Source organism: Corvus cornix, chromosome 1, assembly GCF_000738735.6.
Source record: "Corvus cornix cornix isolate S_Up_H32 chromosome 1, ASM73873v5, whole genome shotgun sequence".
NCBI classification, from domain to species: Eukaryota; Metazoa; Chordata; class Aves; order Passeriformes; family Corvidae; genus Corvus; species Corvus cornix.
In genome coordinates this window covers 56742243-56766220 of record NC_046332.1, presented here as the reverse complement: position 1 = coordinate 56766220, position 23978 = coordinate 56742243, and the positions used below count along the sequence as shown (strand labels likewise).

At 40.0% G+C, this 23978-nt stretch overlaps 1 protein-coding gene across 11 annotated transcripts in view; it reads right to left on the bottom strand.

The window, feature by feature from the left end:
- ENOX1 (ecto-NOX disulfide-thiol exchanger 1) overlaps positions 1-23978 on the bottom strand; it is a 359555-nt gene that overhangs the window by 22405 nt on the left and 313172 nt on the right. For 10 of the 11 annotated variants that reach the window (XM_039567962.1, XM_039567926.1, XM_039567920.1 and 7 more), the window contains 3 exons: positions 21014-21198; positions 5959-6066; positions 1243-1299 (listed from right to left, as the gene is read on the bottom strand). In XM_039567962.1, coding sequence (XP_039423896.1) covers positions 1243-1299; positions 5959-6066; positions 21014-21198 — 350 coding nt within the window. The remainder of the gene's footprint in view (positions 1-1242; positions 1300-5958; positions 6067-21013; positions 21199-23978) is intronic. The other variant, XM_039567955.1, reaches the window with a different exon arrangement.

Sequence of the window (23978 nt, the reverse complement as noted above, 5' to 3'; positions counted from 1 at the left end):
ATCTACATTTTTGTTGAGGAAGCAAGTTCTTTTAGAGAGTTTCTAAGCCTTACATTTAGATATTCCTTTAGGATTTCCTTTGGGAAACCTGCAAGCAGCTATTACACAACAACAAGTTTTTAGGTAGCATATGTGAGTATTTCAAGATCATCATTGGATTAATGTATTTTTAGTTTGCAAACAGAATCTTTCAAAGGGGCAATGGGACACTGTGCAGACAGACTGCAGCTGCAGATTTGTTGGAGCTATCAGACAATATTGAATGTCTCCTGTCCAAACGCTGAGAGCTACGAGGCTCTATTGACTTCACTGCGGAAATGGATTGCAATGAATGAGATTTAGGAAAGGATTAAAAACACAAAGACAACATTTCTTTATCACAAAGCAGTTCACAAAATTTGAGCCTTCCATTCCAGTTTAAAATAAAACTGTTTTCGTGACTGAGCTGTTAGACAACACACGGACTAAAATAGATGTTAAAATATATTAGTGTTTAAACTGTTGCTAGTTCTCTTGGCTAGGAGGAAGATATTGTATATAATTGGTTTTAATATTCATATGTTTATGACAAAGCACAAGACTGCATGGTTTGGATGACAAACATAGCAGGAAACTTTCCCTTTTTTTTCTCTTTCCTCCTTATAGAAATGGTTGTTTTGATGGCAATCATTAAGGGAATAACAGAAGCATTTTCTTTTCTTTGACAGCAGGTTTAAAAAAAACCATGACCTTAAGAGTCCTTTAATGTTGTTGGACAAAATAATGATTCAATGAATTAATTTTGTCCTCTTGTGCAAGTTAACTGTATCAAAATTATACACATATATGAACCACTTCACTCAGAACTGAAATATGGCCAGGCTTGCCCAGCTGCAAGGTGGCAGCCACAGAGACAAATGGTATAACTTTGTAGCTTGAATAATCCTGGACAAGACACTAAGGAAAAGCATTTCTTTTGCAGTCGTTTCCATGGTATCTTTAACACCCACATATAGCAAGTAGGACATTGGTTGTTAAAGTCTCATCCAAATAAATCCTACAAAGTAAATTGCATGGAACCCAATTTATCTACCTCGAATGAAGTTTGCTGGATTTGAACCTGTGGCTTCAAGAAAAAAACCCAGACACTTCAAACCTGATGTGCAAATCATTCAGCCATTCTATCAGCTTTAAGACATCCATAGTAAATTTGAGACCACACACATATGTGTACTAAATCTATACATAGACAGATGTACCTACATTTGCTTGAGATTCATCATGCCCATTGATTTCTGCTAATTCCTTGGCGCTTTTTAACTGCAAAGAGTGAAAAAAACCAAAACAGAACAAAACAAGCACATTACTTCACTATTTCACACAGTTATCTTTGATTTATTTGAAGGAGCATTTTTTAAAGCTTCCAATGAGACAAACAGATGGAGCATATAATTCTAATGAGTTTTTGCTCAAACCACTTTGAAACCAACATACTTAAGGCTTGATAGGTTGGCAAAAAAAAAGAAAAAAAAAAGAAAAATAATAAGACTAGGTCATTATTTTTTAAATAATAAGATTAGAAAGTAGTTTCAAGACATAAAAGGTGCACAGATTTCTCTCTCAAGAATAATAAACAATTTAATTTCCCATTGTTGTTGCTATTAATTTAAACTTTACAATATTTGCAAGTTGCCACTAGCTAAATAGTGTTTTGCCAATGATTACTTTTGAATGATATATTTTGAGCTAAGATGCCGAAGTGCTACTCTACATTGTCTTCCTGACAACGCATCTAAATAACTGACGTGGCTCCTGGGTATGATGGAAAAGGAGGGGAAGTGAAGAACAGCTCTTTTATTTAACCAGTGGCAGGAAGAACTGAGGAGACACAGCAAATATATGACCTGAACAAAAACCTTTTTTCCCCCCTCCGAATTAGCTTTTTGAGGAAAATCCAGGATTACATTGCAAAATGTAAAGATCACTCTCAGGAGATTTAAGGAAAGTCCCAGCTCACATCTTGAGCCACAGTGAAATATGCTGTCGTTCATCCTGTGATTGAGCAAACAGAGCAAAGAGGAGACACTGCAGCTCTCCTGAGCCTATAAGCCACGGAGGTTTGTACACTTAAATGAAAGTCCCAGAATCATTTGCTCTTTAGGTAAAGCTCTGAAGAGTCATGCTTGTATTCTAATTTAATTCACAACAGATATCATGTGGAGGAGGGGGATGGAGGGAGAGGGGAGGGATGGGGCACAATAAACACAACTTTCCTCTGAATTCCTTCTTTTTTGCCAAAGAAGCTGGGTTTGATGTAACTGTTGATTCTACAGCTGTGCCTCTGATTGGCAACAGTCCTAAAATCCTGGTGAAACGGAACACTAATATGTTGATTAGGGTCTGACTTAAAAGTGCTGGTGGACTACCATCCTAGGGATGTTGGTGGCAGCAATAGGTGAACTGATTGTGATTCAGCTCCCAGCTTTTCAGTTTCCAATCTGACAATTAAGGTAAGCAAGCCATGGTCTGTTTGTACTTTAGTATGCAGGGCTGTGAACTGTACCAGTTCAGGAACTGCTGCTCAAGCCACTAAACCAGTCCTGATGGAAAGAGGGCAACGCTCCCTGATAAAGTCATACAAAGGATATCTGAGGACTGTAAAATCATCAGGTCTCCTGGTTCAATTCACTGAAGCTCATCTTTCAAAATCCTCAAGAAGTCTGCAATTTATACTGACAGCAGGGTGGTGCATTTCCAATGAATGCTACATGTTTTCTCCACACTGAAAAAATAACCATCCTTTGAAACCACCTCACTGTGAGGATAGCTGGTAGGAATGAGCTGAGATGGCTACTTCCAGCCAAGCACCAGAATTAGGTATCTATGTAATGTATTTATGCATCACAGTGTGACTGAGAGAGCTGTTTCCTGATTCTGGCAATTCTTCATTATAGAAATTCACCCAATTTGAGCAGTCCTGTTGGGTTCAGCTGAGTTACTAATCTGAATAGGAGGTCAGGAGAGCATGCTTGGTTTTGTAAAACTGTTCTGCATGCTAATGCCAGTAATTCCTGAGTGCTCGAGGAGTGCTGTTCATTACTTACGCTTTGCCTTTCCAGGTTGATAAAGTGCTTTCACCCCTTGGTGACTGTGGGTCCTTGGCAATGTGCTCTTCTGGTGACATGCCACGTCCCCATCAGCCACTCGTGGTTTTGATGGGAGACTGGGCTCAGCCTGTAGCCTACTTTGGTCTTGCAGGCTTTCACACCACCATGGTTTCCCAGCATTATTGCCCTGGCACTGCTTCATCAGTTAATATAATGCAGAGAGGATGCTTGAGCCTTTCCATCTCTTTTATTGCACACCATGCTCTGAGCCAGAGCTCAGGCAAGAATGTGTTTGCATCCATGCCAAGACTAGGACTTCTGCAGGAAGAGGTGGAAGTGAACCATTGGAGATAATGATGGAAAACTTAAGGTTAGAAAGTGTGCAGCACTTTAGCACAGGCTAAAGGGGTGAGGTCCCTTTGTCCCCCAATATAGGTTTTTCTAAATTAATGTTTAAATTAAATCTCCTCTCACATGCTAAATAGAGAAATGTCAGAATAGGAGGCTCAGAAAAATGTACAATATTGGAAAAACAGGACTTGCCTTGCCCCCTAGTCTGATTCCAGGGCAAGTCAGGGGCGAGTGTGACGTTAGCAGTGGAAAGTGTGCTGAGGCAACACACAGAGCTAGTGCCAGTAACAACCAGGGGCCTGCCTAGAAGGAGAAGGGATGACAAGTCAGAAGTGTCTGATAAATCTAATGCTATGGGGGGGTAGGCCTGACTCAAACCAGCAGGTATGAATCCCTCAGACAACCAGAGCTGACAGCCACATGCTGGATCTGATTTAGAAGCCTTTTGACTACGGCAATGTAATATGGTGCAACAGCAAGCAGGACCTCTCCCAGCAAGATATCCCAGCCTGGATGTGGCTGGGTGGGTGTGTGGGCAGCCATGCTCAGACACAGCTGCACCTCCCCATGCAAACATGCCCTCAGTGAGGCAGGGTAGGATTCTTCTGCCAGCTTGGGATAAAAAGGCAATTTTTTGCAAACCTATCACAAAAAACAAGCCATAAAGTCAAGGCAGGAGTCCTGTGCTATTTATTTTTGAAAGAAATGCTCTATTTACTTGGCTCGGCTGGATGATTTTCAATACCCATTGTGGATAAAACACACAGATAAGCTGTGGTGCTTGTAAAGGAAAGCTGTGAGTCTTGGCAAGTGGGGGTCATTACTGCTAGGGCTTCTGCTGCTCTGGAAACTTTTGGAACACATTCAGGTTTCTTGGAGGAGCACACTGACTGCCTAGCACTCCTTAGGAATTCTGGCTACTTACAGTCTTGGCCTTAGGCGCGTTTCAGAGCTAATTCTCAAGAGAAATGCAGATCCACCCTGTCTTTCTTCCAGCTACTGTTTCGCCTGTCTGCCTAGCATGAGTGCACATTTGATTCGCAATTAGCAAGAGTCTGCAGAGATTCAGAAGTCTGCCCTGGTGGTCCCTACTGGGCCTCACATTGCAAGATCTTCCTACATGTTTTTGCAGCATATAATTGCTACAAAGATGTAAAATAATTTCATGCAATTTCTTTTTTCTTCTTTTTTTTAAAAGCATTTCATAATGCTGTACCTTGAAAGCCACGTGAAAATGGAAATGAGATGCAATTAACTCAAGAGATCTGGTGGAATCTGTGTTCATAAAGATTCTGTCATTACCAAATCCATTCTTCCTCATGGCATTTTCTGTGTTACAGTCTTGCCTCAGCTTTTTTATAGGTTATCTCTGTGACCATAAGTGCTAAGAATATGTATCTGAATGTAAAAGCTTCCAGAATCTAAATTACTAGTTTGTAGAATATATTTGTCATCAGATATGTTCAAAGATAAATGTTAAATGTGGAACAATGTCCCAGCTTTCATAATGAACATTAAAAAAATCTGAAATAAACATAATTTACTTTTCCTAATGTGTATATTAAATGTATACATCTGTCTGCAGACATATTCAGACATACATGATGAAAAATCTTGAAAATAAGAACCATCAGTATTTTGAATCTCTGCCACCTAAGCAATTCATATCCCACAGACCTTAAACTGCAGATACTTAACCAAGCCATCAAATATTTTAGCTGAAAGTTTATATAGAAAGAGTTAAAATAAGGTCTCAAATCAAGGATTGTGCCTGTGCAGCACAAGTGGGGATTTTCAATTTCAGTATGACCAAGCCCCGTGGTCTATACAGACAACATGTATTTGTGCACACTGTGCTTGCACACAATGCACTCTTTTTTCTCTAGATTTACAGCTTTAGGACCAGACTTGCTTTTTGCTGTGTAACTATCCATCTTACCATCCTTATAAAACAATACTATCAAATATACTTCTCTGTGTCATAGTACACCTTAGTATCAAAGAAGGTGGGATAATCACATTTACAGAGATTTTCTTCTCACTGCTTAAATAAGTGCAATGATCATTATGATAATGCCACTATAAGGTTTTTATACCTCATACCTGCTTGAATTACACAGGAGATGCCAAAATGGTTTTTTCAATACTAATCTTAAAAGGAAGAGCTGTTTTGGTTCGGGTATATTTAATTCCCCCAAATTTTTTTCAAATTCAGGGCAAAACCACTTATCCCTTATATCTATGTACAGTATGTGAGAGGAAATGTTACTCAAGACATGAAATCCAATATTGGATAGCATAAAGAAAGGGTCCATTTTCACTCTGTTTTCTCAAACTCTGTTAGCCTAATCAGAGCAGACAGACAGGCCACATAAGGTTATGTCTTGCTCACAGCATATTCTGTGGTCAGACTCTTACTGATTTTGGAGGTGAGGCCATGAGACTTTCAGAGCTAATGGTTTCACCTTCTTTCCCCTTAGCATGCCTAAACCAGCATTTTTCTCCTGCCAAAATCACTCACCTGTTCCTGCAGGACTTTAAGCATTGCTTGTGTATGCGTTTGCTCTTCCTTTGCTTGCTCCAGTTCAGATTTTTTGTTATTTAATTCTTCCTGTATGCTCAGCAATTGCTGCAGAAAGAAAAGAAGTTTCTGGTTAGCATTGTCTGGATTCAAAGCAGTTTAAAATCCCCAGTTTGACAAATCCTCATTTCAAACAATGTTTTTCAGTCTGCTCCTACATTTATTATTGTTGCATAATCTGCTGTGTCTAAATGGACCAGAGGTAAATTATTTTCATCTGCATCTCCTTCTGCAGCAGTGCTCCACAAGTAATGCATCTGTTAATGTGCATTAAGCTATTTTTTACATTAAAGTAGAAACTCCTGGCACAGTATATCACCCACAGAGTGACTGTCACATTCATCTGAACCAAAATCTTATTTGTAGAAGTATATGTGGTGGTTTTAATAATACTGGGGTAAACACTATGGTACATAAATAATTTAAAAGCACAGCCCGTTAATGTAATTAGTCATTGGCCCACAGCCATTTTCATTCTATGCAAAGCAATATTCTGGAAAGCTTTCAGACTGGCTTGCCAAGAAGACAAAAGCTTTCCTTTTTTTTTTGTCTTGTGCTGTGATATTTTATTAGATCAGGAAGACTGATGCCCTACAATCAATATATCAGCCAGGAAGACTGCTGATCTACTGTCAAAACAAAAGGCTATGACCAAAATCTATTTTTATGGAGAGAATTCTGGGATGAAGGAGCATATTTGAAAGCCCATGTCCCATGGTCTTGGCTAGCTTTAGTTTCTGCATAGATTTATTGTGACTGTCAAGAGCAGGTCAGTAGATTTAATTAATTCTGAAATAGTTATATATTTCTGTATTGATGTGAACAATGTTAGACACTGATGAAGGGCAACAGCAGACAAACAGGTTAAGAGAAGAGTTTATGTGTTTTCTCTTAGTGAACAAGAGAGGAAACTATGATTTTCTGGGGCAACATATTGCTTGTAATCACACTCCATTTAAAGGACTAATTGAACTACTAATTGCTTTACTAACATGCATTACTGATCTAACCATGTACCTACATCTAAAGCTTAGTTTATGGTTGTGCTTAGGGCTGGTGGCTGACTCAAATTGATGTTGCAGGTGTTCAGCATCTTGGTAAGTTACAGATACCAAACCTAGAAAAAGTCTTGGCCTTCTTCCACTGCACTGGAAGTCCCAGGCATCAAAGGACATGGTGTCAGCATTGTTTTCAGAGTTTCTTGGAAATACATGACATTTCAAGGACTGGTGGAGTTACTGGTAGTATATTTCTGTTGTAAGTGAACATCAGTATGATGGATTAATTCAGCCACTGAAGTAAAAATACACGTGGGTATATGTCTGATTATATCTCACACACTCTACAGTCCAGCGGGGTTGGTTAGCTTTTTGATGGATCATGCTGCCTGGACTGCTCCCTGGGAGCCTTCAAGAGACATTCTGGTATGTGTTTTCACTCTACCACAGCACAAGAGCATTTCACATCTCAAGATTTTTCCCTGAAATAACTAGGTCTCTTCCACTGAGGCTCATACCTAACCAACTTTTGTGTGGGAAGCTCTGCTTCTGCATTTCTCAAACAGGTGTGTGTTCATCTTGCCTGTTGGGTACTACCTCCTACTTTTTCAGAAGACACTGGATTTATGTACTCTGCCACAGGTCACACACTGATAGCCATGCAGGTCCCCATGCAAAAGGGACCATTTAGTCATCCCATGCAAACTCGTTATAACATACCTTTACGTTTCACCTAGGATACTTCTAGCTGATGTCTGCAATTTAGAAAGAATGAACTCCAGTTCTCAGAAGAGAAGCAGAGAACACAAGACACCAGAAAGATACCATAAGTCCTCTCAAGGGTCACTAGCTGAAACACCTGAGGTTTGATAAGCAGATGTGTCACCTAATAGCTCTCTTTTGCAGCTGCAACCTGTTTGACCTCACACACCTGAACACATTATAAGAATGGAGTCTTTGCCCCTATTTCAGAGTCTTCTCAGAGCAGTTATATCTCAGCGTGTGGCCAGACTTCACCTTCATCCTGGCTGAGAAAATTTTACTTGAGCTTCTGGGAGAAACCCTACAGGCCGTCTTTCTGAACAACTCACATTGAGAAGATCCCAAGTGAGTTTTCAGTTCATCTTGCCCCTGAATAACCTTTCACTGCTGAATGACTGTTGCAAAGAAGAAACCAAGGTTTGAACTTGTTTACACAACTGAACTAAAACTTCCTTCTTCATCCCACCCACCCCCTCCCCATGGTTCTTCCATGGCCATGTTTTACGTACTGTGGATCAGCTCACAAATTTCCACTGTTTTATTTTCACATCTCCCACTGTGATCTCCCACTGTGATTTAGTCTAATTATATACCTCTTCCTTTGATCCTGACTTTTCCGGTTTTGTGTTTAAGGCTATTTTCCCAAAACTGTCCAAGCATGGGAGGAATTGGTGTGGAAGACAGTAAGAGCATGAAAGAGAGAGAGAGAGATGTGATGCTCTGAATCTTTGTACTTGGCTCTGGACCAGCAAGGAACAGGAATCCCAGGAAAGTATCCAACATTCTCAGTTTCCCTGGGGTAAAAGAGTGTGCATTCTCATTGGAGTATGAGCTACAAAGTGCTTGATATGAGATAAAACCTTCTAGCAGTCTTAGTGGTTAAACTGTCAACTTCTGAAGGTTTACTGTGTGTGCATAGGCTCCAAAGACAGTAAGTGCGTCCTATTTTCACAGGGGTGGAAAGCAGAGTAATTGTAACTGAGGTATCCTGTTCCCAGTCATGCATAAGGTTTTTCATTCACAGGACCGGGACCTTCCCGTTCAATCCCCAAAGATGTCAAACTTATTTAAAATTTGGGGCCATCCCTTGGGGGTTTAAGTTTCTTTTTCTCTCCCTCATATTTATCTCTAAAAGCTGCAGAACCTGCTAATTTTGCATAGGTCAAGTTTGGATATTTCTTTTTCCTGAGCAGTTGATGCTGGCACCAAGAAGTTGTAAGGAGTTATACCTGCCAAACAGCATATTTTTCTCTTTTAGTCTTATTTTGGAAAATGAAGAAATAAATGTGACTGAAAATAATATCAGCCGAAGACAGATGAACAGCCTGAAAAATTTCAGCACAAACACGTGATGTTTGGCAAAGTTAAAAGCAAATGGGAAGAGGATCTTACACTGGCAGGGATGAGACAATTTCATAACAGGGACTGCTTTCATGCCTGCTTATAAACAGACAGCCTTTCCATAAAGATTATAATGAATGATGCCAAGATGAAGGTATTAATTATTCAGAATTACTTTATTTTTCATACATATATGTGCTTATTAAAAATTGATCCTATAGATATTTCTTCTGCCCTTCAAATTTTTTGCAAGCATATACCACAGTCAATCAAAATAAAAAAATATTCTTGGTTTTAATGATTATGCTGTCTGATACTGTTCCACCTACTTTGCCATCTCACACAGGCTTTCTGCCAGAGTCTCCCTGTGTAGGAAACCCACCTACCACACCTGTGGTCACCACAGCTATACAAGTGTATGTTCTTTCAATCTTGTCTCACATCTCTGGCCGTTGCCTTTAAGCCCTGATGTCCCCAGCTTTGTGACACAGCCATGACATTCAGACAGCAGTTCCCCAGTTTCATCAGGCAAAGGACTGATTTCATGGCTGAACAGCCAGGAAATACCTGGCTCTTATTTCTGTGTGCAATTCTTTGGGTCTGTGAGAGTGCCCTGCATGTTATGCCAGTGTCTTTTCCCTGAACCAGAATCCAAGTGTCAGGAAGCAGAAAAGCACATCACAGAGCTCATCACATATCTGATGATCCTGAAGAGAGACACCTGTAGAGCTCCACCAGTAGCAGTCTGGAAGCTCAGCTGGTCTATGTGCAACCAAAAGTGTTTGTCACCATGGCTGTCAGCTTGACACTATGAAATGTAGCTCTGTAGTAGGACCAGATCAGACTTGTAGACATTACTAATATCCTCTTACTGGTATTTCCAGAGAGGAGATGGGAAAGCAAAAAGAATTAACCTCCTGGTTGTCTGTCCAGAGATCAATCAGTGCATTTTAGACCCCTGCAAAAAACACAAGACATACCTCCCAGTGGTAACTCTGGAACTGCTCTGTGTAGAAACGGTAGGATATGACTATCCTGTGCTAAGCTTCCTTCGTTCATGAGGACCAAATCCTCCCTGTACATAATAAGTGGGTAGCTAATTTCATTATGTGGGGCGGAAGAGGGTGTGTGTTTTATTTTGATTTTTTTTCACACATTCCCACCTCCAATGCTGAATGCCTGCCACAGACAGTTCAGTACCACCCATATTGCATAGATCTCAAAAGCACAGACAGAAAATTACCATCTTAAACCAATCTTTGCAGCTTCTGAAACATTAAATATAGATGGAATTATTGAAGCCAGCTGAATTACTCAGGCTGTGTACAATGCAGTGCCAGTGTGGCCAAGAATGCTAACAACTGAACAGCACACACTGCCTTGGAATATATGAGAAGTCCTAAAGGGAAAGTAATAGCTTGCTGTTGTGTAGCACTCTGCAGCTATGAAATACTCCTTCTCTTTCCTCTCCTCCTCCCTGCCCACAGTTCTTCATTGCTCCCCAAAAGGCAACATGCATTTGAATATAAATTATGGACATACCTAGAAATGTAGTTGCACCCCAAGCCTAGTAGGACAGACAAGGATCCCATAAGGAAAGCATGATTTCCAGCATGAAGCATCAACTTTGCATGCAAAGAAAAGGGAGGCAGATCAGAAGCGACCGCAGAGCCTGAGGCTGTACTTAGGATGTTGTAAGGCTGACAGAATAATGAAAAAGGAAAACCAGCATTTGCCACAAGTTTAGCAGATATACTGCTGAATGGTCCTGCCCCTGCTATTTTGTTTATGATTTTCTCTACAGTTGCTTGAAATGAAGTATGAAAAGGTTACAAAGACCTTAAAGAAAGGTCAGTAAAGAGGAGCAGACAAAAGAACACCTCTGGGGGGGGAGTGCTGACGTCGATCATAGGTTGTGCAGGCAACTTCAGCCAACCCAGCCTGTTCAGGCAGAGGAAGGAAGCACAAACTCTCCCATTTGTGGCGTAGCTGCAGTGTCCAGAAATGATCTGCAGCAAATGTCTCTGAAATCAGTGTATCAGCCAAAGATGGATGCTCTTACACAGTTTAACTGAGCCAACTCAGTTGAATGGTCATCTTCAACACCCAGTGAACTCAGGCAAACTGAATTCTCCTGCCCATATAAAGTGTAGGAGAAACATATTCATATTACTCTCCACTCACTACCTATAGGAAATATATCCCTATACAGGAAAAATGGATTCATCAAGTGCCTAAAAAGAGAGTGAAACTTATGTGTCTCAAATAGGCAGGCTGTATGCCAACCAAGGCTACTTTTTTCAATCCCAATGAAACCAAGGCAGACATGTAAACCAGTAAACCTGGGAAGCGGTTCTCACTTGTGCGAAAGTGAGGTCCTTTCCCCTAAACTACAACACTAGAATCAGAGATCTGAAAAGTATGAAAACACAGGCATTTAAATGACTGCAGAGTTCACCTAAAAATTAAAGCACTCACTTATGATAGCAGTTTCTGATGTTTTAGTGCACTTTTTTCCCCAAGTAAAACCTTGTTCCATCTTTTCTAACTTTATTTTATATAAAGAAAAAGAAGTTAAGAGTTTGTCAAATGGAAAATGACAAAAATTTCAAGGAAATGAATATTTCAAAATTCTTAAAAGCTGTTCACAAATACAGAGAGGAAGGATGGTAAATGTTTCCTTTCAGAACCTTCCTTAGGTAGGAGGAAAAGAAATAATGAATTAAAGTGAAATCAAGCATTTGCAAAATAAAAATACAAATCCCTCTCCCAGTACTCCCATGGACTGTCTGGAAGAGTGTCTTTCTCTTCTTGCAAGACAGACAAGATTTCATATCACAAATGGCCAGCACATGGCAGGCTTGAATAATGAGAAAGTGACTTCCCAGCTGAGCAAATATGCATTAGTAACAAGACGCTGATGAGGCCTGACAAATCACCAAGGAAACAGGAGAATGTGAAAGACAAGTCAAAGAAGCTTTAGAAATGAGCCCTCAAGGAAGTTAGCCATGTTGCAGCAAGGCATTCTTAAAATAAAGAGTATGATTGTGGGTTTGGGTTTTTTAAGGGATTAAAGAGAAACACAGTGTAATCATGCAATGCTTCTCATCCGTGCCAGCTCTCTGGGACTTGCTGTGTCCCTGGCTGTATGGATGGCATTACTTGGATGGATCATGGGGTTTGCAATGATGAAAGAGGGCTGGTGAAGAGCTGCACGTGGATGAACAGCCCAGCTCCTGCTTGATGAGCATTCACCTGCAAAGTGAGTTTTCCTGGCTTTTTGGCCAGAGGCAAAGACCATGCTGAATATGTTTGCTCCACAGGTTAACCACCACAGAGGGGTCCGGGGAGCTGGACACACACCTGATGCGTGAATGCATGTGGTGGCACTAAAGAACAAATCTGTCCAGCTACCGCCTTAGGGAGGGGTTTGCCATTCTTCCTTTCCCCTGCTATTAGACTGACTACAGAGGTCCTACAGCTCTACAGTGCCCAGAGGAGGTGCAGGCAGGCCTGTATCCTAAGAAATAAACCAGAAGAAAAAACAGGCAGATGGACACAGACACACTGAAACTACCAAGGGGAGGTTACAGAGGAGGTGGAGTCAGGCTTTTCTTGAGTAAGGGTTGAGGAAAAATAGACACATATTCAGCAAGAATCATTTTTATTATACATAAGGAAAATATTCCACAGTGAGGGTGGCCAACCTCTTGAACAAGGGCTCAGAGAAGCTGTGGACTCGCCATCCTTGGGGGTACTGAGACCATAGCTGGACAAGGTCCTGAACAAAACTGAGACAACTCCAGAGACTGCCCTGTTTTGAGCAGAGATGTACATGACCTTCAGGTATACCTTCTGACTTCAGTTCTTCTAGGACTCCAGAGAGTAGCCAATAGATATCAGAGAATTAGCTGTCAATTTCTTTTGTTTCTACAAGGCTTAGCAATTCAGCCACACCAGCTACAAGAGGCAGTGTTAAGGGTTGGGCAGCAAAGGAGAACGTGGGTGGTGCAATGAATGGTTTAAGAGACAGTCTACAGCTTTCCTCTGCCAAGTAATTTTCAAGTATACCTCTTACTTGTCAAGAAAGACATGTTTTCTTCAGTCAGGTACAGAATTTTGCAGCAAATGAAGACAAGACCAAGTCCTTAGGAACCTTACAGAATCCTCTCAGAATCTTTAAATTTACAAATAAAACACTTAGCACTATAGCATCAGGGATCCCTCTCTGGGATCTGGGTTTCACAGCAAATTACACAAGGCCTGTGAAGGGGAGGAGCCTGAGCAAAGCCCATTGCACCTCATCAATAAAGCTCCCTCCTACCTTTGCTAAATGAGGTGATTGGAATATTACAAAGCCCTCGACTTTACTGACAGCAGGCGAGTGGATCCTGATCCTGATGAAAGAAAGCGGGCTGATCCCAAATGAGCGTCATGGTCCCTCTGCCCTCGTATCTGTCCTACAAGGCAACAAGTTGGCACCTTGAATGATGCACAGTCAAAAGAAGACATGATCATCTAGTCACAACCTCTTCATCTTCTCCAGCCTTTCACCCGTACTGTCCATTGTGGGTAACTCCTCACCAGTTAAAGGCACTTGAGCAGTGTCGTCCCATCTCTTCTTCCATGGGACCGAAAATGAGCATGATACAGCATGCCCTTCCTCAACAAATCAAACCAAACCAGATCTTTTACATTTTGACTTCCTATTCAAGAAAAAAATATTTTATTTATTTTGGTGGGTAATAAAAAATTAATTAGAACAATATTATGGAAGAGAATCTATTTACCCAGTGTAATTCCCACTGAAACACAATTCCTAGTAATGGAAACAGAGTTCCTAGCACTGATAGCATCAAACACATCTGGAAATTCTAATCAGCAAGCCCATGCTAGTATTTAGGACCTTTTAAAAAATTCATTTAAGATCACTGGACTGTAAAACTTGTAAGATTTGTCCTTCACCACCACTAGACTACACAAGCATGTTAATGAAGATATTAGTTGATTTATTTCATATTTTAAATAAAATGTGTGCACCCAATTATTTCTCTATGAAGGGTTTATTCTTGCTGCCAATCTCAGTCTAGCTTTGCCAGCATTAGCAGGCAAAAAGATGCTACTTGCCTTCATCTTACCACTAGAAAAGCTGTCGGGAATATGGTGCTTAAAGTATTTGTGGGCCCTTATTTACACTCCCCTAATATTATTGAAGTGGTGGTTGCAGAAGTGGGAAATCAAACACTACTTTCAATAAAGAAAGGTTGTTAAACAGAGAAGAGAACCCATTTGGCTTGTCTGAGAGCTGGTAAATAAATAGCACTTAATTGCCAGCTGCTCCTTTTATTTTTTTAATATAATCAGAAAGAGTAAGTGTTTTCTGGAAGTTTAGACATGGATTGGACTGTACAGAGCCCTGAAAAGCACAAAAGAACAAAAATAACACTTATGGGAACATTTCTCTCTCTCCTGGAAGATCACATATTTCTTAAACAGTTTTCAAATATCAGCCACTGGGTGAGAGAAGGGACAGGCCTGGAAGTGAACATCTGGATGTCGGGTCCAGTCCCTCACACTTCACTTGTATCCATTCCCCTTAAGATTATCAATAGTGCCATTACTACTCCAGTGCCACTTTTACAGGTAAAAAGAAAGATCTAACTGCAATTCATACTACAAGAGTAGCAATTAAGAACATTTCCAATGTAATTATTCTGGCCTGTTTATTTACCAGGTAAAATGCACATAAAAGGGATTTTTTTTTTTTTTTTATCTCTTATATTTACTCTTCTTTAATGCTGCTTTGGAGAAGAATCAGTTTATAGTTGTGCATAAGTACATTGGTTGGGTTGTATGCTGAATAGATGTTTGGTGAGCAAGAGGTAGATGGAATAAAAAAAGGCTACAAATCTCCTTTGCACCTAGGCTGTATTAATAAATATAGCCGTAACATGCTCTATCTATTCAACAATGATCCTAATTTCAGCACTAAACTGCTACTAGAACCTGTATATTTAAAGGTATATCATTGTTATAATGGCCATGGCATTCACGCAGCACCGGATTCAGCAATTTTCAGCCACCAGCACCTCTGTCTGTGGCTTCTGACATTTCAGAACGTTTGTATGTGACAGAAAGGAATGGCTGTGACAATTAACAACACATGTAAAGGATCTGAGACCTGCAGACCTCAATGCCAGCTGAGGCTTATTGGAAGTTAATAGGTGTTGGAAGTTAATAGGTGTTAGATTGGTTAAAAGATTGACGAGGAAAAAAAGCCTCACGATGCCCTACCTTACTGTCTGTTGCAACTTCCTGCACAGAAATGTTCTTTTTGTCCCTGCTCCCACTGAAAGAGTGTGGAACATGGCAATAGTCAGTTCTACTACTTGTATGAGAAAAAGGTAAGAAAAAAAGGGAAGGAAAGACCTGAGTGGTGCCATCTTTGCTTGTAGAAAAAAAGTTCTGCTAGCTCCATCTGAAAATGGATTGGCTCTGCTCCAATGGCTGGGAATGGTAGAAATCCAATTAATTTCAAAGGCAGCATAGTGAGGCCAACACTAGTTACATTTGGATTTTCTACTCAGGAGGGTTACTATATTTTAGTGGTACATGATCTTGCTGTAAAAGCTGATAGATGCCTCTTGTGACACCTCAATTAGACAAAAGGGTCGTAATCTGTCTCCCAGTGATGGTACTGTGGAAAATGTGTGCTCCCCACATCACTAAATATGTACCCTGACCACCCTCCTTTGAGGGAGCAATGAATTGCAAAGCATTCCAAGAGCAATTCTTACCCTCCCAACCACAAAAGTGAGGCATATCACAGACAAAGCTGTCCTACCCTGCATGAACACTGAAAGCCCTAAGTGAGGTTTAGGCTGGATATTAGGCAAAATTTCTCCACCAAAAGGGTTGTCAAGCCTTGGAACAGGCTGTCCAGGGAAGTGGTGGAGTCACCATCCCTGGAGGTATTTAAAAGATGTGTAGATGTGGTACTTAGGGACATGGCTTAGAGGTGGACTGGGCAGTACTGGGTTAATTGTTGGATTTGATGATCTTAAAGATCCTTTGCAACCTGATTCTGTGATTTTATGATTGCTACTCATCTGGCATTTATCAGAGCCCTTTAAAAAAAGTGTATCAGTCTCAGATGCATGTGCTATTTATTTTACATGTTAAATTATTAGTAAACTGCAAAAGATAGTCCTCAGTAGGCAGGAAATGTCAGGAGCAATGTGGCCTTTGCAGAAAGACCTTGAGCTGCATATTGAACAGCAAGGACAGGAAGGTATTGAACAGGTGATGATTAACTGTGTACTCTCTGCCTGCAGCACCAAATGGGGAAGGGTCTCTGAGGTATAAAATGCAAAATGCACAGGCAGTGGTTCTGGCAGCTCCTGGCTTCTGAATGTTCACAATCTGCATTGCAATTCACATTAAACTGGTATTGTCTGGGGAGAAAGAGAAAAGAGGACAAAAGTGGGCTTCCATCATACTGCATCAGAGTGACACCCATGTGGGCCATCAGCAGGGCCTGCTGTCTCGTGCTGAGACACCCCGAGCTGAGTTGGTGGCACTCACAGCAGTGTGTCAGCCTTCATGCCAGCCCTACACCCTTCACACATGACTGTTCCCTTTGTTCTTGCTTTCCAGCTCGAGCACTAATTTTAAGAGAGGCACTGCGGTGCATCCCCTGCTGCTGCAATAACCCCATGGGTGGGCTTTAATGCACCACCGCCAGCAAAGGGGAGCCTGTGCTGCCACTGTGTGTTAGGAGCATGATCCCAAGCCCAGCTGGTGAATCAGGCCCCTTAGGGAAGGGGGACAATGAGGTGCCTCTTAAGTGTCTAAGACACACCCCAGAATGTACAATAGCAGAACTGTAGGCACTTGTATACATTTAGTGGACACAACATAGATGGAAGCATGATTTAAATGGGGATTTGTGGATGACACCCCTGCCTGCAGGAGCTAAATTCAGCCCATCATGTTCAGGGAGTTATGAGAGGAAAGAACATTATCCTACATTTACATGATGCAGTGGAGCACCATGCAGAATTACTAGCCTATTGGCGAATGTATCAGTTCAGGAATCAGCACAGCTGTACAAGCATGGCCCCATACCTTGGCCAGTTAAGCCTGACAAAAAAGGTAGAGCTAACTTGTTAAATTAGAGTCATGCTAAAGGAGATGTGCTCTGTGGACTTAGGACAACTTGAAGCTTAAAATATTGCACTCATGGCTGTGCTATGGAAGTGGTTCATGAACAATCCTGGATGACCAGCAAAAATCTAAAATTTACCAGAACACATGGTAATGAGTGTCATCTCCTGTGTGGCAAACTGACATATTTTCAAAGGCTTGCTAACACTGTCAGTTTCAGACAGATTGTATAAAGGATCTGGAAACCACATCATTAATTCAATAGACACTCACTGTCAAACTCTGAGCCTTTGTTTCAAAGCATAAAGGTGGCAAGTGCACTTCTTCAAGAATGTATTTGATGGACAATACATAATAAAAGTATATTTTTCATGCTTTGTTCTTGGAAAGGCTGAAAGATTTTGCTGAGGATTTTTTTTCAAAAGAATTCTGCTTGATATTCCACATGGAACATGCTAAACTAAATGGTTAAAATTTGGAAAAATTATATACCCACTGAAAATTGAGCCTTATAATTTCAAGCATTAAGCAACACTACTAGGTGATATTTTCTGTATTACCTATAGCCATGTATCTGGTAAAACATTTCAGACAGAGAGACAAGATTAAAAAAATTCTTACAGCTGTGCTGTGAAGTGTTGCAAAAATAGTTACAACTAAAACATCCTTTCTTGTGATCACAGACTTTTTTAGAGAGTACCAAACACTGCTGGAAAAAGAACCATTCAAAAAGTGATCTTCTTGGTATGTGTGTTCTCATATAGAAATAAATTGAAGGCAATACCACCTATGCAGCAGTGACAAGTTAATTCCATTTCCATCTCAAAATCAGGTAAAGTGTGTCTCATTTGTTACCATGGATACAAGACATTATTTCCATTTGTTTGAGATCTCACAGTGGGTATGAAATTAAACTGTGACACACTTTTATGGAGGAAGTTGACTAAAACCCCCATAAGTTCAATGTCATTAGTCCAAAGGATTTCCTTTTTTTAGACACAGCAAATAAGGAGGTTGCTACAACTGCCCATAAGGCACACTTCATAAGCAAACATCTGTGTGATTTTCCTGATGCTATTTTGGATCAGTGGGAGTGATGGAAGAGAAAATAAACATTCATTTCATCAGTCCTGCAAATACAGGGAGGAATCCTGAAAACCATCCAGATGGTAGAAGTACATTAAAATACATTGGTGTTGTGTTATTTGCTATTGTTTGGCACCAAATATGTTTACAAAAAAAAAAATCTTGATTCTGAAAATGCATCCAATTTTTCTCAGATAAATCTGATTTTTAGGTTGCAGCTCAAATCACTTGTTCTCTAGTATTCAGAGTTAGAAAAAGAAGTTTATAGAAAAGTGGGGGAGAATGAAGAGAAAAGAAGAAGGAGAAATATGATTTTTTATGCTGACATATATGAAGGGTTCAGGCATTCAGTCGCATTCAGTTTACCTTGTCTGGAATTAATTTTAATATATACAAAAGGATAAAAGGGAGTACAGGTCTTCTTGTTAAATTATTTATACTCAAGTCCTGGATATATATTTAATATTTCATAGTGAGACTGATTTCCATAGATGCTGAGCACCTGCTACACTGATGGATTCCAGCTAAGGTTGTCATCTCTCAACATTTACAAAACCAAGCTGAGATAAAACTGAGTCTACCTAAATAAAAGGTTTATTTCTACATATTCATGCATTAACTGCATGAAAATCACAAAGGTTATAGGATGTCATGGCTATGGCTAATTACTGAAATCCAAAACCATCATCCAGCTGCTTAACTGACTGATAATTTCCCACCAAATATTCTGAACTTCACCTCCCATGCGTCTGTGTTGCTGCTCTCCTCAGCATATTGTCAGACTGGATTACCTGCAGTGTTTTCTCCAGCTCCTTGGGCCATCTCTAATTATATCCCATTGGGAGCACGTAGGTTCTGACCCTCAGATGGCAAACTAGAAACATTGAGAAACTCACTGCAAAACTGTCACGAACACAGAAACTCTCAGAGGAATAGGGACTACAGTGTCCATGGCCAGCTGAACAGAGAGATAAGTCAGTCACTCTGTGTTATTGATTTGCATTATTAACATTTTCTTGAAGTTCAATAAAAATCTATTTATATTCTACAGACTTTACTGTACTTCATCCAGACCCCAGACAGAAAATTATAATAATGCCAACTGGGTGCTAGGGCTCCAGGATTTTTATTTAGTAGAATTTTATGCCTACTTTTCACTAATTTTAATGGAGAATTAGCACCAGGATGAAATATAGCAGAGTCTTTACATATGGTGTTAAATTTAATAAAACCAGTGATATTTAAGTATCCATTTATGTAAGGATAAGATCACGAACAGACCTCAAACTTATCTAAAGTATACAGAAACCTCAAGTATTTCTGATTAGTGACTTAATTCTGAAGCATGGGAAAAAATTTATTTCTGAATTATTTCAATTTTTAAAGTATTTTGGTCAGAATTATTCCACTATGCAATAAATCACCCTGATTTTGTAAAACTCTGCAGGCTTAAAGGGGCTTGTGTTGATATCAATATGTGTGTAGGGTTGTCTTGTGCTCTGTTATTGGGTGTTAGCAGGTATTTGCAGACTTGCTGGATTCAAAGGGTACCAGGATAACCATGCAATTCCTAACCCAACAAGGCAGCTCATATGTAAATGAGTATCTCCTGGGTTTTGCCATACAAAAGCAGCTTAGTACAGTCTGAAAGTGGGTATAACTTGTCCCCTTCTGTAATCTAATAACCAGGGGTGACAGAGGAGTGTGTGCAATGCTACAGACGAAGGAAGCAAAATTAACCTCTGCAGTGGCAGGTTGAGAAGCTCCACTCCAGCTGGGAGCACAACCCAGTGCTGTGGTGAGCCACTGCCCTTGTGTTCTGTCACGTACCAGCTGAACACAAGTGCCTGGATGGGGAAGATGCTACACACATGCACACTGGATGAGGGCTGCTCGTGTGTCAGTGGACATGTCAGACAACGCAGTGGGAGCAGTCTGGATGTGCTTGCCAAGACTCACTCAGCACAGTGTCAGGAGCACACTAACAAATAAGGCAAAATAATTATGATAAACTGACACCCCTTGCCCCTGCAGGGACACATTGCAGTTTCTCGTTGACTGGTGTCAGAGAAAAAGCTTTTCTGCTGCACTAAACCACTTAAAAACTGTCTGAATGAAAAGGTTACATCTATGGGTCAGCATAAATGATAAAAGCTCGGGAAATAGCACTGATGTTGCAAATTACGCAACAGCATAATTGATTTGCAAATTACGGAGGGTAGTCTGGACATACTGGAGATGTCTCAGTCATCTCCAAATAAGAGCAGAAAAAAAGATGCAGATGAATACAAATGAAGATACCACAGAACATTGACTATGATACATTAGACAATTTTTTTAAACTTTTGTGCAGTACCAGGGCCAGTTGGATTAAGTGAGGAGAGGAACAGAGCAATTTGCTCCTAACTAGCAAATGCATAAGGAGTTTTCTTGAATGATCAATGGGTTTGCAGTTTATGAATTCCTAAAATGACTGTGCCTAAATATATCCCCAAATTCTCCTCCCTTTCCCCCATCTAAAGTCCCTATGATTTTCTGAAAAGAAATCAGGACCTTAATGAATAATAGTCTTGAGTACAGCAGAGCCCCACGGTACCACTTTCCCAAAATAGAAGACCTGTTCTTTTCTTCCTTAGCAATACCTGCTGCATGCCTTGCATTGTCTGCTGTAGGAACTGCAGCTGCTGGTCCTTTGTAAGGCTTTCTTCTGTTCGAAAGAGCTGTCCTTTCTCCTGCTTCAGGAGCTCCACTTCATTCCTATAAGCATCCAGCTGCCATCGAAGACTGTCGTTCTCTTCCTTTAGCGCATATGCTTGGGCGGCTAGAGCTAAGAGAAAATGAAAATGTGAAAAAATCAGTGAAATGGATTGTTTCTTTTCAAATAATACAGAGGACATTGTCTGGAGAGATGACAATACAGCTGAAAGCCAGTGAGACATTTCGAAGCTGAGACAAGACCCAGCAGAGCTGAAAATGATTAGGGTCTGGCAAAGATTGTTGCTGGGAGGTTATTTCCTGGGATGGAAGAAGCCATAAAGTGACCCTGGATAATTCAAATGCTACTTGCAATCTGTCTGTTAAATTTAGGCTTATATTTTAGGAAGACACTGGCATGCAGTCCAAGGGCAAGGCACTCACCAACTTTACGACATTTTCCCAGAGATGCATTAGGAACTGATACAGCCATTCAGTATTTATACTCGCACAGTGGCCAGATGTTCCAACCAGATCTGTGCTAAGGAATTTTCCCAATGTGACGTTGCTGGGTTTAGTCCCATGAGAGAAGAAACACAGAAATTTCTCTCCAGCCTTGCTATGAACTACTTCATAGCAACAGATATGAGAGATAGAATAGAATTATAAAAAATGCAAATGCTGAAAAAAAGTGTTGGCACTACAAGAACATTACTACTTTAAAGACATTGAAAGACACTTAAGTCATTTCCTTAGGAAGCTCCATTTGGCCCCTTTTCAATTTAGAATGGCATTTTTATTATCATAACTGATAGCAGGTGTTTGTGAAGAAATCGATTAGTATGCAGGGATGGAAATTACATTTGCCAAATGACTTGCACAGTCTGCAATATAAGCTAAAATTTGTGTAGCAAAAGGCAGAAGACTATAAAGCAAGTAGTAGGAACATTATTTAAATAAATTATCTGAACATAAATACATATAGGGAAAGGTGGCATTCATTAATTAGGGATGTAGCTATCATCCTATAGAAGAACCCACTCCTGGTAGTATTTATATTTGGCAGTAGCAGTGGTCATTTGGCGCAGCAAACTGCCATACTATGCTATTTTCCTTCTTGGAACCTGGTAACACAACAACATTACAGAGCAGCTGTAATTACAAAACAACAACCTACTATAGCCAGTTCTATCACCATTTGGTAACTGAAGCACATAACTGATTTACATTCCTGATTAAATGATTTCAGGCTTGGTATCACAGAATTCTTTTTTGCCCACCTACAAGAGCAATATGGCTAAACTCCAAATTATATGAAATTGTGTATTATCTCTGTTTAATACTAGGCACCTCTTGACTAGACCTTCTGCAGATAAAGAGACCCCTTTTCCCCATGATAACATGATTCAGCACATTTGTGAAATTATACGAGCACTCAGGTAGAATGTCACAATATTTCATTAGCAATAAAAATGTTTTATCTTTGGTAGGATAAATCTACCTTGATCTCAGATAATTTTTACTAATTTTAAAGTAGTACAAACACATTATTCAAAATAAATTACTGTCAGCTACTATTCAAATACAGACATGGATTGGTTATTGTGCTTAATTTGGATACTTTACAGAATCTCCCTGCAAGATTTAGCAAGAGTTACAATATTGTTATATCAAATTAAATTGTTCTGAAAAGCATGTAATCATCCTTCCATGACAAAATTTACCCTCAAGAAATTGCACTGATGAGTCCAATGGGCAAATAAGAGGATGAAGTACTTTTTTTTCGTTATTTTTGTAAGAGCCAACAAGCCATAATAAAAGAAAGGACTAAAAAAAAAAAAAAAAAGGCTAAGCAAACAGAAGCATTAGTCCAAAAAATCTTTCAAGTCAAAATTAAATAGTTTGTGTTGGAATGGACCTCTAAAGATGATTTAGTACAACTTGTACAAGTGTCTCACCACCCTCATCATAAAATATTTCTCCCTTATGTCCAATCTAAAACTACCCTCTTTCAGTTTATAACTGTTTCCCCTTGTCACTACAGCCCCTGGTGAAAAGCCTGTCATTTGTACTCTCTTAATTCTACCAATTAGACTCTCACAAAACTTATATCTTTTTGGTTTTTTTAATGTAACACTAAATTCTAGCCAGAAACTGCCTACCCTTCTTCTCCTTGAGAACAGGAATAGAGACCATCAGGAATGTACTCAAGTTTCTACAGTAGCTTGGGAGCAGTAGTTCACCTGCTGCTCATCATCTATTCCAGCTCTTAAAAAACTTTTGAGAGCTGCTGTACAAGTGGGGGCCATGAGGCCTGTGTATTTCCCCACTGAAATGTGGGTTCTCGCGCAGATCCAGCTGAGGTTCAGACTGCCTTATCTAGAAACGCTGCTTGACTATTTTCTCTGTCTCACTACAGCCCAATTGGAGAACTCCTCCTTTTTGTTCTCCTAGGTAAGTTCAGGCTCATTAAGTGTGGCTACAGACAGCAAGAGATGTCTGCTACAGGGTCAGCAAAATAGGAGATTTTAAAAGGGCCACAACATCTCACAAAAGCAAGTAACCTGTACGTGATGAACATATTAGAGTTTAAAGAGTAACTAATCCAAATGGAACAAGTCACAATACATAGGAGCAGTGAAGGTAACTGTTCATTTTGTAGGAAAGCAATGCAGCTTTTCTACTGCTCAAAACCACCAGAGATGCATCTCTGAATGTTATTACGTCATTACTTTTAAAATTATATGTATTACACAATATTAAAACCTGTATGACAATAACTACATTGCACTGCTACCAAGAAGTTCAATCCAAGGTTGGTGCCCTGTTCTTTTCTGCAGACACCAGAAGACAAAGGCTGTGTCTGGAAGAAGTTACAATCTATTTTAAGACAAAATGAGAACATGCCAAACC